The sequence below is a fragment of the Rhineura floridana genome, chromosome 17 (assembly GCF_030035675.1).
Source record: "Rhineura floridana isolate rRhiFlo1 chromosome 17, rRhiFlo1.hap2, whole genome shotgun sequence".
NCBI lineage: Eukaryota > Metazoa > Chordata > Lepidosauria > Squamata > Rhineuridae > Rhineura > Rhineura floridana.
The window spans coordinates 23,270,249-23,283,451 of record NC_084496.1 but is presented as its reverse complement, the minus strand read 5'-3'; the positions used below and the strand labels follow the sequence as shown (position 1 = coordinate 23,283,451).

General features: G+C 42.2%; 1 protein-coding gene across 3 annotated transcripts in view; it reads right to left on the bottom strand.

Annotated features, from left to right (window-relative positions):
• LOC133371831 (multidrug resistance-associated protein 1-like) overlaps positions 1-13,203 on the bottom strand; it is a 100,660-nt gene that overhangs the window by 70,857 nt on the left and 16,600 nt on the right. For all 3 annotated transcript variants that reach the window (XM_061599679.1, XM_061599677.1, XM_061599678.1), the window contains exons 2-4: positions 4,321-4,497; positions 2,182-2,307; positions 949-1,086 (exon numbers count right to left, since the gene is read on the bottom strand). In XM_061599679.1, coding sequence (XP_061455663.1) covers positions 949-1,086; positions 2,182-2,307; positions 4,321-4,497 — 441 coding nt within the window. The remainder of the gene's footprint in view (positions 1-948; positions 1,087-2,181; positions 2,308-4,320; positions 4,498-13,203) is intronic.

Here is a 13,203-nt window from a genome sequence, read left to right as displayed (position 1 = left end):
ATTAGACAAGATGGCGGTAGTGGAAAGGTTTATAATATGTAAAGTTTCCACGCTCAGAAGCAGCTCTGTATCTTACAGTGAACAAACTATTTTCTCAAGGACAGCCTTTATCTTCTCAAGGATAGCCACAGAAAAATAAGAGCAAACGGTTGATTGTTTTCTTTATAGTGTTCTCACCATCTCAAAGCCCAAAATTCTATAATTGGCATGCTTGCAACCACCAGCCCTTACTATGCATAGGGTGCAATGCACAGATACTTAAGCACATACAGCTGTGATTCTTGAGTCTTCGATTCCTACACACACACACACACACCCAAAAAAGATTGCAAGGATCAGGTAAATTGTGCATAATGGTAAAAACATGTCCAGTTTGATATCCACTTTGGATGTTAAAAGTGGAATGAGTATTTACTTGTTTGTGTTTGAGACAGAAAGAGAGGGAGGGAGGGAGAGAGACTACATCTGTGACAGCTGAATATATATGAGAAATATGTGTGCAAGGTGTAATAGATGGGTTTGTGATCAACAGGACGTTACAATATGCATGTGTTCATGCACAAGCTAGCTACCACATCTAAAAAGCAATGCAAGAAATTCTCTGTATAATTATCAGGAAAAAGAACTAAACACTTCATTAGCTCTGTCATCAGCAACCACCCACAGCTTTGTTCGGGGGGGGGGGGTGTCTCTCTGAATTGCATTTCCAAGAAAGCGGCAAGGTTGTTTTGATAGTTCCTTGACAAGATCATCTAGGCTTTGATTCAAGTTTCAAACAGAAACAAAAAAAAAGCAAAACAAGGAAACTTTAGTGGCTTTTAAAGCTCCAGAATGAGGTTTAACGGGTCATTAACTCACTTGTGTGTCTGCTTAGAGAAGAATCCCAAGTCCAATCATTAAACAAGCAAACCCCTCCTGAGTTATCTGTGTTTAGTCAAGACTGCTTACCGTACTAGAGGCGTGAATTATTTTGGATCTAAAAGTTATGGTAGCACACAGGAGCGCAATAAGCCAGAAAAGCAGCATTACTCCGGAAGACTGGACTCCTTTCATCCTTTCATACTGTATCAAAAATGTGGCAAGCAGCTGTAGAGAAAACAAAGGGGAGTTAATTAATGTTCAAGGGGACACAGAGCCATGATGACAAGCAAAACAAGAACAAGACTATTAATCTGATGAAGAGTAATGTAGGCATTAGATCTGGTAAGGTTGCGTCAGGACAACAATTTACCTCACAGGGTTGTTGTGAGGCTAAGTTGGGGAAGAAAAGAATTATGTCCACCTCGTTGAGCTCCTTGGAGGAAAGATGGGATATAAATGTAATAACGAACGAATGAACTAGCTACACCCAAGATTTACAATTGTGTCCTAAGCATAATTGTGTTATCTAGAATTTTTCTATAGATGAAACTAATCATTTTAGCTGTTTCCATTGCTCTAGTTTACAAGTGGAGCATGTTTTTTTTTTTTTTTTGCAGGGGTTCCCAAACTGTGCTCCGAACACCACCACTGGTCCATGCGCTTCATTCAGGTAGTCCATGGCGTGTCTATGGATTTGTGGTTGAAGACAAGAGATGACAAATCCATTGCATTCAATATTCATATTGATTTTTAATTGTATTTTAATTGTTTCTTTTTTTGTTATATTACAATTTGAATTCTATGGAATACAATACAATACTAGGCACTGTGCGTTTGCTTGCTTCACTCACCTATCCCCTGCCTACCCCCCACCCACCCCCTTGCCACCCACCCCCTTGCCACCCCCCCCCTCCATTTACCTCTCACCAAGGCCAACCCCCCACCCTTTACACCCACCCACCTGCTTCCATCTTCCTCTCCCTCCTCCATTGATCCAGGAGCGCTCAGAAGTCTGTCGCCACACTGTAGTTCGCAGTGCCACCTGTTGGCAGCCATGAGAATTGCTGTGTGATGACATCCTTAGGCAAATATATTTTAACAGATATAAGAAATAAAAGCACCAATTAAGATACAATTAAAAAGCATACAGCATCTAACAGAATGTATTACAATTGCTAAAATAGGCAGAATGATTTGAACTTAATGATTTGCCAAGACCCTAACAATTTTCAAGTGGACTGTGAGGAACAAACTTTGGGCGCTATAGCTTTATTACTATAATGGCATGACGTTACAGAATAACACATCACTTTTACTTACCATTGTTATGCCCAAAATTGTAGGGGAAACTAACAAAACTGGAGCTTGGAAAATGTTGTGATTTCTTTCCCAGAAAGAGTAGAAAAGGTCTGCCCAGCAGACTATCCACAATAAGAGGCCCAAGGCCTGAAACAGGAAAAGAGAACATTTTCAGCAAAGTAATCCTTGTGAAATGTACAACTAGGAGAAGAAAGTCTCCTAGTATCCCACCATACAAAAGCTACCAGAACTGTAGTTCTTTTTAACACATCAGGTATTTCTGCACCAACCATTTTCACATGCTCTACCACGGGGGTGAGAAAGCCCAGGGGCTAAATGTGGTCCTCCAAATCTCTCTGCCTGGCCCTTGGGACTCTCTCTAGGCCACACCTCTGACTAGCTTTACACCCTCCTTGAGTGTTTCTGTAAAGTGAAAGTGACCAATAATACCTCTGTTTGCCTTAATGGATGACAGAGAGACAACAGACAGAGAGATGTGTTTGAAACTAGTCTATTGCATAAAGGTAAAAATTACATGCGTTGCTCTGTCTGCTGTTGCCTCTGGCCCTGCCCATCACTGGCATGTGGCCCCCAGAAAGTTGTCCAGGGAGGAATGTGGCCTTCAGGCTAAAAAAAAGTCCCACCCCAGCTCTATCTCAAAGGCCATCACAAACAGCTGGAGTGCCCCTCCCTCACAAAGCTTAGTCTCCTTCTTTCAGCCAGCAAATTGCTATGCCTATCTGTGTGACAGTATGCCCTTTGCCAGGAGGACAGTACTCCACGTGCCTGCTCATAAACAAATGTATCCCCTACTGAGGATCTATGCCACTGAAAAACCAAAAACTGCCATCCTCCCAATACCCTTGTCAGTTGCCATGGCACCTCTCTTGTGGAAGTCCCTTCCCCCATCTAGTCATCTTTCAGCTTCATTGAGGACCTTCTGAGGCTAGTTGAAGACCTTACTATTTCCCCAGACATTTAATGGGGCTTAATTTCTCTTTTGAACTGGTTTTTGTTGGTGTTGATATTTAGCCTTTCCTGTGGTTTCCCCCTCTTGATTTTTGATCTCTACTGCCGCACTAACGGGTTATTTAATCTGATTTTTTTAAAAAACCAAAAAACCAATATTGTAACCAGCCTCAAAAATCATGACCGAGAGGCAGGAGATAAACATTGTGATAAATCGTGGCCTTGTGTCTCTCCAATACAATATATAAAAGGTTTTGCTGCTCTTCCTGGGAAGTTGCTCTCTGATGACTCTTTTATTTGCTCACAGCAGTCGAGATGGCTCTTGACCAAATGCATCATTTTTGTATGATATTTTCACAAATATATTAATTGTTATGCACACTTTCCCCTAACATCTACATTTTTGTAAATATCCTTTGGTTGGAGAACTGCATCACAAAATTTGGATAAGTGCACATTTCGAAGGGTGGCTGTGTTTCAGTCCTCATGTTGTTTTGAAAAGTGCAAATTTGATAGATTTAGCTTTAAGTGAGAACTAAATTAAAGTTCTCCCCGGTCCCTACCAGCAGGGATGGGGGGGAAAGTGCTGCGATCCCTATTACATGCAACAGTGATACTGAGAACAGTTCCTGAGTTACCTTGACTTCAAGGACATACTTACTGCCTATGATCACAGAATCACCCAAGGTCAAGGATGGTGAGCACAATAAGAATCACTTATTGACTGATAGAGGCTAAGTTGACACTGTTTAATTCTTTTTTTACTTTTGCAGTATTGATTGGATGTGGCCTTCTATTATACGTTACATTATATATCTACAGTGTGGAATTAATTCTGGTATTGTTGTAATATTTACTATTTGTTATTTTTTATTACGGTTGCATTACTTTTGTTTGAAATTGTCTTGGAATTGTTTGCTTTTGTTAGTTTATCTCAATTTATTGTGTTTTTGCTTTCTTGTTGTACGTCGCTTTCAGTTCGACTGTTGAAAAAAAGCGACTAACAAATGCCAGTGATAAATAAATAATCACGTGAAGGCAATTTGATTCTGCTCACATGTACTCAAAGAGCTTTACCTTCCTGAAGGAGTCACATTCACCATCACAACTCCTGTGCCGGATGAAGCATGCTTGCTGCTTCCGCATCCGATTGCTGAAGCTAAAACTCAGCAGCAACTATGAGTCACTTACTGTTTTGGCTTTGTTGAGATGTGACATTTGGATGTATCCCCGGTTGTGGAAGCGGAGGTACACAAAGTAGATTGGGAAGCAAGCCCAGAGGTAAATGCAAGGGATCCAGATGAGGACAGTGTTCTGAAAGCACTTGGTGAAATCTGGATACTCCGTGTGCCATGTTACATTCCAGTCCTGAGAGAAGAAGGGGAAAGGTTAGCATGCCATGCCTTCAGATCCACATCGATGACCAACATTACAGATTCATGGCAAGAGGGCGGGTCTTCTCAACAGGTGGTACAGCATCTGCTTTTCATATATGAGGTCCTTGGTCCAGTCCTCAGCATCTTCAGGTAGGGCTGGAAATGTCCCCTGTCAGCTGAGGACAACCACTGAGAGCTGCTGCCAGTCAGCGTAGACAATTCTGAGCTAGATGAACCAGTGTTCTGATTCAGCATAAGGCAGCTTTTCCTGTTCCTATAGCTTGCAGGTTGCCTGGAGGTCCTTTGCATCAAAAGGCTGTGCAAAGGTTTTATGAATGAATGAATGAATGAATAAATAACTACCAAATTAAAAGCGACAATACCAGCCAGTAGTATTATTCCCTTGTTGTGACCTTGGAAGGTCACTACAGGTACATACACTGAGGAGCAGGGTTCCCACTCCACCTCCAATTTGGCAGGGCATCTTTGCCTTTAATGGAAGCAGGGCAAGAAGAAAGCTTAACAGGTAATGGAGATTTTCTTTCCAGCACGGAAATGCAAGGAAGTGGCGGTGAAGCACCTACTGAACATCTGTATTCCATGCAGCTGATAAAGGCACAAGGGAAGACGTCAGGCAAAGGGGATTCTACTAGTGAGTAACTCCACATTAATATACCTAAACTAGCATTAACATGACCCTTCCTGAAACCCTGGAGAGCTGCTGCCAGTCAGTGTAGACAATACTGAGCTAGATGGACCAACGGGCTGACCGATATAAGCCATGCTTCTATCTTGCTTTCAATCTCTTTTCTCTTTTGATTGGAGGAGATGTTTATTGAGAGCTTTTACTTCCTTACCTGGGCTGGAACTGTGGGGCTGAATTTTCTTGGGTTGCTCTGTGTTTCTGGGCAGGTGATCGGTACCTGCTTTCCTAGTGTTCTATTTATGCTTATTCCGAACATATTTGTACTTGAAACTATATCTGTATTTTATGCATTGTTCATATTTTTACTGCTATCGTTGCTATTATATATTGCCAGTTTTGTTTCTGATAGCTTTTGCTACATTGAGCGGGGAGCTGGATTCGACGGTAGTATAGGCCCTTCCAACTCAACTATTCTATTATTCTATTGATAAGATTAATATTGGTCAGATTAATATTGCTTATTGGTACTGTTTACTGTTTATGCTTTCTATTGCTTTCTATCGTGGCTCCTACGCTCTGGAACTTGTTGCCAACTGATCTCCGTCAGGCCCCTTCTCTGCTATGCTTTCGGCGGACCTTAAAGACCTGGCTCTTTACTCAGGTGTGGGAAGGGGTCAGGCTGGCAGAATGTAGTTCTTGGGGGGTTTAAATTCTGGCAAGTTGCAGATTTTGAGGGTTGAACGTCTGAGTTTTAATTTCATTTCTAATTTTTAGGATTTTAGGCTTCTGATTGTCTATATGGATTGTACTTGTGTTTGGTTGTAAGTCGCCCAGGGTGGCAGATTAACCTCTGCCAGATGGGCGTCTAACAAATCTCATAAATAAATAAACGCTGTTGTCAACAGCATGCAAGGTCTCTTACAGATTAGATTTTACTGAAGTGCTGAGATTTTACTCAGTATTGATTTTATTATGGCTGCTTGGGTAATAGGGGAAGAATTTGGAATCCAGACCTTTTCTACTCCCAGTTTTTAGCTCTCAGGTTGTTTCTGACATAACCGGCAAGTGGGGTGCAGCTGAAGGTTCAGACACAAGGCAGAGTCCCTGGGCAAAATCTTTTAAGGGAGGCTTCTCCCCACACTACCTGTTCCTCTGTGTCATTAGCATGAGGCTGGACAAACAGGGTGCAATGGGGTCACACACTGTATTGTGAACATGGTATTCTCTTCAAGCCCTGCGATTACTGGTCTTCCAGTCTGTCTGGATCTGGCCAGCTCATAGGCATTCTCTTCCTCCAGTCACTTGCAAGCCAAGTCTCCAACTATTGGCCTAAAATATTTCATTAGCCCACTCATATTTATGTTAGTTATTTTCCGGTTTAAAAGAGAGAAAAAACCAGGAACACAAGAAGCTGCCTTAGACTGACTGAGATCATCGGCCCACCTAATTCAGGTGGACCTCAGCAACAGCTGTCCGGGGTTTTCGATAGCAGTCTCTTTAAGTCCTACCTGGAGATGCCAGGGATTGAACCTGGGACCTTCTACATGCAAAGCAGACGCTCTATCATTAAGCTGCAGCTCTTTCCCCAAAAGAAAAAGCAATGAGTTTTGCAAAGCTTTCCAGCTGGTTACCTACACAGCAATTTTTGTCACAGCCTATCAGGCATGTGGCAATTCACAATCTGTCACACAATTTGCATGGATGTCTGTACATGGCGTGCACACGCACATAAGAAACATAAGAAGAGCTCGCTGGATCAGGCCAGTGGCCCATCTAGTCCAGCATCCTGTTCTCACAGTGGCCAACCAGGTGCCTGGGGGAAGCCTGCAAGCAGGACCTGAGTGCAAGAACACTCTCCCCTCCTCAGGCTTCCGGCAACTGGTTTTCAGAAGCATGCTGCCCCTGACTAGGGTGGCACAGCACAGCCATCATGGCTAGTAGCCATTGATAGCCCTGTCCTCCATGAATTTGTCTAATCTTCTTTTAAAGCCATCCAAGCTGGTGGCCATTACTGCGTCTTGTGGGAGCAAATTCCATAGTTTGACTATGCGCTGAGTAAAGAAGTACTTCCTTTTGTCTGTCCTGAATCTTCCAACATTCAGCTTCTTTGAATGTCCACGAGTTCTAGTATTATGAGAGAGGGAGAAGAACTTTTCTCTATCCACTTTCTCAATACCATGCATAATTTTTATACACTTCTATCATGTCTCCTCTGACCCGCCTTTTCTCTAAACTAAAAAGCCCCAAATGCTGCAACCTTTCCTCGTAAGGGAGTCGCTCCATCCCCTTGATCATTCCGGTTGCCCTCTTCTGAACCTTTTCCAGCTCTATAATATCCTTTTTGAGATGAGGCGACCAGAACTGTACACAGTATTCCAAATGTGGCCGCACCATAGATTTATACAACGGGATATGATATCGGCTGTTTTATTTTCAATACCTTTCCCTAATTATCTCTAGCATGGAATTTGCCTTTTTCACAGCTGCCGCACACTGGGGCAACATTTTCATCATGCTGTCCACTACAACCCGAGGTCTCTCTCCTGGTCGGTCACCACCAGTTCAGACCCCATGAGCATATATGTGAAATTCAGATTTTCTGCTCCAATATGCATAATTTTACACTTGTTTATATTGAATTGCATTTGCCATTTTTCCGCCCATTCACTCAGTTTGGAGAGGTCTTTTTGGAGCTCTTCGCAATCCCTTTTTGTTTTAACAACCGTGAACAATTTAGTATCATCAGCAAACTTGGCTACTTCACTGCTCACTCCTAACTCGAGGTCATTAATGAACAAGTTGAAAAGTACAGGTCCCAATATTGATCCTTGAGGGACTCCACTTTCTACAGCCCTCCATTGGGAGAACTGTCCGTTTATTCCTACTCTCTGCTTTCTGCTTCTTAACCAATTCCTTATCCGCAAGAGGACCTCTCCTCTTATTCCATGACTGCTAAGCTTCCTCAGAAGTCTTTGATGAGGTACCTTGTCAAAAGCTTTTTGAAAGTCTAAGTACACTATGTCCCACTGGATCACCTCTATCTATATGCTTGTTGACACTCTCAAAGAATTCTAATAGGTTACTGAGACAGGACTTTCCCTTGCAGAAGCCATGTTGACTCTGCTTCAGCAAGGCTTGTTCTTCTATGTGCTTAGTTAATCTAGCTTTAATAATACTTTTTTGGATGTTATGTTATGGTTTACTTCTAGGCAGCCTTTTGGCCAAAAAGGCCCCCAAGCCAGCTTACACACAAATAGAAAAACACAAATAGAAAATACAAATAAAAATAATACAATTTACAAAAATTCAAGCCAACAAAATCCTAGCATTTCTAAAAAGCAACAACAGCTAAAAACCAAAGGCACTCGTCTTCCAGATAAAGGACACCGTCTAGACTAGCCTTCACTTCACCTGCTGCCCTCCAAATGTTTGAGGCCCCAATAGCCATCAGCCAACATGGCCAATGAATGGTCAGAGATGATGGGAGTTCTCATTCAAAACATCTTGAGGTCACCAAGTTGGAGAAGGCTGGCCTTTACATCCATGTGCTCCGTGACTGTGAGGAAACCATCCTGTGTCTTCAAAAGTGTGCTGGCTCCTGTTCTGCTAGCAGCAGAGTTAGAGTGCTTTAACAGATATGATTACTAGCCAACTCAATTCAGCTACCATGTAATAACTGCTTCCTGCCCTGCAAGATTTCACCTGTGGGCTGCTCCCTACAAAACCTAGCAGATTACAACTCCTAAAACATTTACAAGTATATACTGTAGATCCTTTCAGGATTTCTCTTTCGAATGCAAATGCACACCCTGTGCTTATTCCAACAGAGGTTGCAAGGAATTTCACGGCACCAGCCTCGTTTCAGCAAGTGGAGCAAAAGTGCTTTCTAGGTGGCACCCACTGTTTTTTGGCAGTTGCAATGACACAGCATCCAATTACTTCACAGTAGTGCCAGAAATGCCCTAACAAGATTACATTAGCTTTCCTGGTAGCCCCTCTGATACCCTATGAGAGAGATTTACTTGCTATTTTTAATTAGGAGCAGCGCATGGCAAAGGGAAAGCTATTTTAATGGCAAAACAAAAGATTAAAAAGCACCTACCAATTTAGGAGCAACCCAACTGATGCTTTTCAAATTTGCAGATGATACAAAATTGGGAGGGATAGCTAATACCTTGGAAGACAGAAACAAAATTCAAAGGGATCTTGATAGGCTGGAGCATTGGGCTGAAAACAACACAGAATGAAATTTAATGGGAATAAGTGCCAAGTTCTATACCTAGGAAAAAGAAACCAAACACACAGTTCCAAGATGGGAGATACTTGGCTCAGCAATACTACACGTGAGAAGGATCTTGGGATTGTTGTTGATCACAAGCTCAATATGAGCTAACAGTGTGATGTGGCTGTAAAAAGGCAAATGCTACTTTAGGCTGCATTAACAGAAGTATAGTTTCCAAATTGCGTGAAGTATTGGTTCCCCTCCATTTGGCACTGGTCAGGCCTCATCTTGAGTACTGCGTCCAGTTCTGAACACCGCAGTTTAAAAAGGATGCAGACAAACTGGAACGAGTTCAGAGGAGGGCAACAAGGATGCTCAGGGGATGAGAAACAAAGCCCTATAATGAGAGACTGAAAGAACTGGCCATGTTTAGCTTTGAGAAGAGAAGACTGAGGGGAGATATGACAGCACTCTTCAAATACATGAAAGCTTGTCACACAGAGGAGGGCCAGGATCTCTTCTCAATCGTCCCAGAGTGCAGAACACAGAACAATGGGTTGAACTTAAAGGAAGCCAGATTTCAACTGAACATCAGGAAAAACTTTCTAACTATTAGAGCGGTACGACAATGGAACCAATGACCAAGAGAAGTGGTGGGATCTCCACCACAGGAGGCATTCAAGAGGCAGATGGACAGCCACCTGTCAGGTATGCTCTAATTTGGATTCTTGCATTGAACAGGGGGTTGGACTTGATAGCCTTATAGGCCCCTTCCAACAATTCTATGAAGGAAAGACAAGGGAAATAGAGAAAGAACCTTCCGAAGAAAACTGAAAGTTGGAATTTAATCAACATTTAAACCAAGATTTCAAGCATGCAACACTTTTTTCACGGAACTACCTCCTAAGGCTTCTATAAACCAGGATAAAAAGATTACATTTTCCCAAATGAAAATAGGACAAGGGTTCTGTACATTATGCACATCTGCAGTGTAGGATGGTCTCCTGACCCATGCATGGTGTCCAAAGAGGTTGAGTAGTTGGGAAGATACAGTGGAAGAACTTTCACAGCGAGAAGGAAAGGGGTTCAGTGCCCTCTACAACTCCTTGTCCTTCACTCAAGGCTGTTATTATTTATTTGATTTTTATACCACCCTTTTTTGCATAATCCCAGAGCAGTTTATAAAGAAAATTACAGAAAAAACACAGTCTAACAAATGAAAACCCCTATGAAAATCAACCCAAAAATAAACAACACATGGGCATATACCAATTTCAGGTGGCCAAAACAAAATCAGCCACCCTCAAAAGCCTAGATGAATAGGCACGTGTTCAGCGGGCACTATTCAACAGTGCCCATCACTGCAGCACACCTGGTCTCCATTATCCTGTCCTCTGCCCCAAATTCCAAACTCTTGGGTAACCAGCAACACACTCACTTTTTAAAACAGCGACAACAATTCTAAAACAATTTTAGAATATCATGGCACATCTAGCCATAGACATGTCATTTAATGATCACCTCTTTGCAAAAGAACTGATTTTATTTTTCTTGGAAACCAGGGCTGATATCACAGCCTTTCAAAGACTCAAACAGCCTTGCACACACACATATAATGGCACCGGGTGACAGCTTTGCTTTTGGTTTACCTGGAGAGTTATAGCTCAGCCATCGGACTCAAATAGTACAGAGTACAACACCTTACAGATTTTGTTAAGTTAGCATTGGCACTGTCCTCACAAGGTTTACAACCTGATCCTAAGAATATTTACACTGAAGTAAATCCCACTGTGTTCAACAGGACTTAACACGTATGAATGTATAGAATTTCACACACACCCCACCTACCCACGCCTTTCACAGCAAAGACTGCTTGGCTATTGCAATTCTACACCTACAGCATTCCTTGCAGGATCTGTGTTCTGACACAGCGCTTAAGTTACAGACTGTATCAACATTTCACTTTAATTGAATACCGATTTTCTCCACTTGCCACTAAACTCCTCGCCTTCTGCCCAGTTAGTCATGTCTGTTAATTTCATTAGAGACCGACCCTTTAGCAATAAAAAGTTCATATGCCCCCCAGGCAACCTGCTGACAATTGATCAATCGGGATTAAGCATGGAATCTGAGCTCCCTTCCCACAGAATAAACACAATCCTGTTTATGTGATCACAGCAGTGATTTAACAAGGGGATGGGGGAAGAAACCCAAAACTTCATTAAATGAGGTGGAGGGGGGGGAAGGTTTTTAAAGACAGAAATGCTTAGAAGCCTTAGAGATACCAAAACAAAAAAACCATGCAAGCCAGATGCAAGGGACTACAGTCTCAAATTTCAAGCCTCAACTGGAAATATAAGGGAAGGAAGCTGTTTCTGCATGACCTCAAGCTGCACTTGTCTGTTGGCAGCTCGGCAGACTTTAACAGGACCCTACAAAAAGCAAAGGAGCGGTCAAGGCATGACAGCTCACTTTTTGGGGTGGGGTGACCCTGGGTGAACCCAGCAGAGTGTAGCCTCACTTAACCTTCCCAGTAGCTGAATATAGCAAGGCATTTCAACCCTAACCTATGTCTGCGTTTGCTACCAAGCAGCTGCCTTTTCAATCCAGTAAGCTCATTCGACATGCAAAGGAACACCCTCCTCCCCAGCTCTAACTTAAAAAAAAAATTAAAATAAGGAAGAAGGGGCAGTCAGCCGGATACTCCCTGTCTACCTCTGTGCCCTCCAGAGATATCAAACTCCTGTTGTTTCTGCAATGCCGCTACCACCACCCTCAGTTCTTAAGACTTGTAGATGACAATTTTACACACAATCAGTCCCAAAATAACCCCTTAACTCAACACAATAACAGAGATCTGGTTGTCAATTTGTTATGGGGCCAAGTTCAAGGTACTTCTGTTGGTATATAAAGCCCTTAACAGTTTGGGACCAGTTTACTTGCATGACTGCCCTACCGCACATGTGCCCACTCAACCTCTTCGATCTGCAGAACTGGTGCTGTTATAGGTACCACATAATGCTCATTCCACTCTTGTAAGTAAACAATTTAGTGTGGCAGTGCCTACACTTTGGAACTCCCTGCCTATTGACATGAGGCATTCACCTTCACTGTATTCTTTTCAGGACCTGCTTAAGACATTTTTGTTCAGGCAAGTCTACCCAGACACACAGACATGGGTGTCTTCATCTCTTTCAGCTTTTGTTTTTCATCACTTGTTTTCAACTTTTTTTAATTGATAATTTAAATATTTTTGTAAACTGCGTAGATGTTTTATTACAGTCAAGTAGTACAAAAATGTTTTATTTATTTTAGTTTATTATTAGATTTATATCCCACCCTTCCTCCCAGTAGGAGTTTTTAATGTTGTTAAAAACAAACGTTTAATTAATAAATAGGATACTCAAGTGAATTGAGAAGGTCAGCACTGCTTTTTCATCCCTTGACAAGATATCCAAAACCAACAACTCCTTGTTGGATGGCACTTTAAACTACGACTTATTATGACAGAAACTTTCAAGGGCTAGAACAGAGATGGGCCATCCAGATGTTGCTGGACTACAACTCCCATCACCCCTGGCCTTTGACCAAGCTGGCTGGAGCTAATTGGAGTTGGGAGTCCAACAAATATCTGAAAGGCCAAGGGTTCCCCACTCCTGGACTAGCACTTACTTCCATGAACATTCTGCCCACAATAAATGTGTTTTTGAAAATGCTACCATACTCTTTCTTTTTGTTGCTATATTCTTCTGAACGTTGTAATCCTGCTAGTACATATAAAAGTGTATAAAATTATGCATAGCATGGAGAAAGTGGATAGACATGTTTTT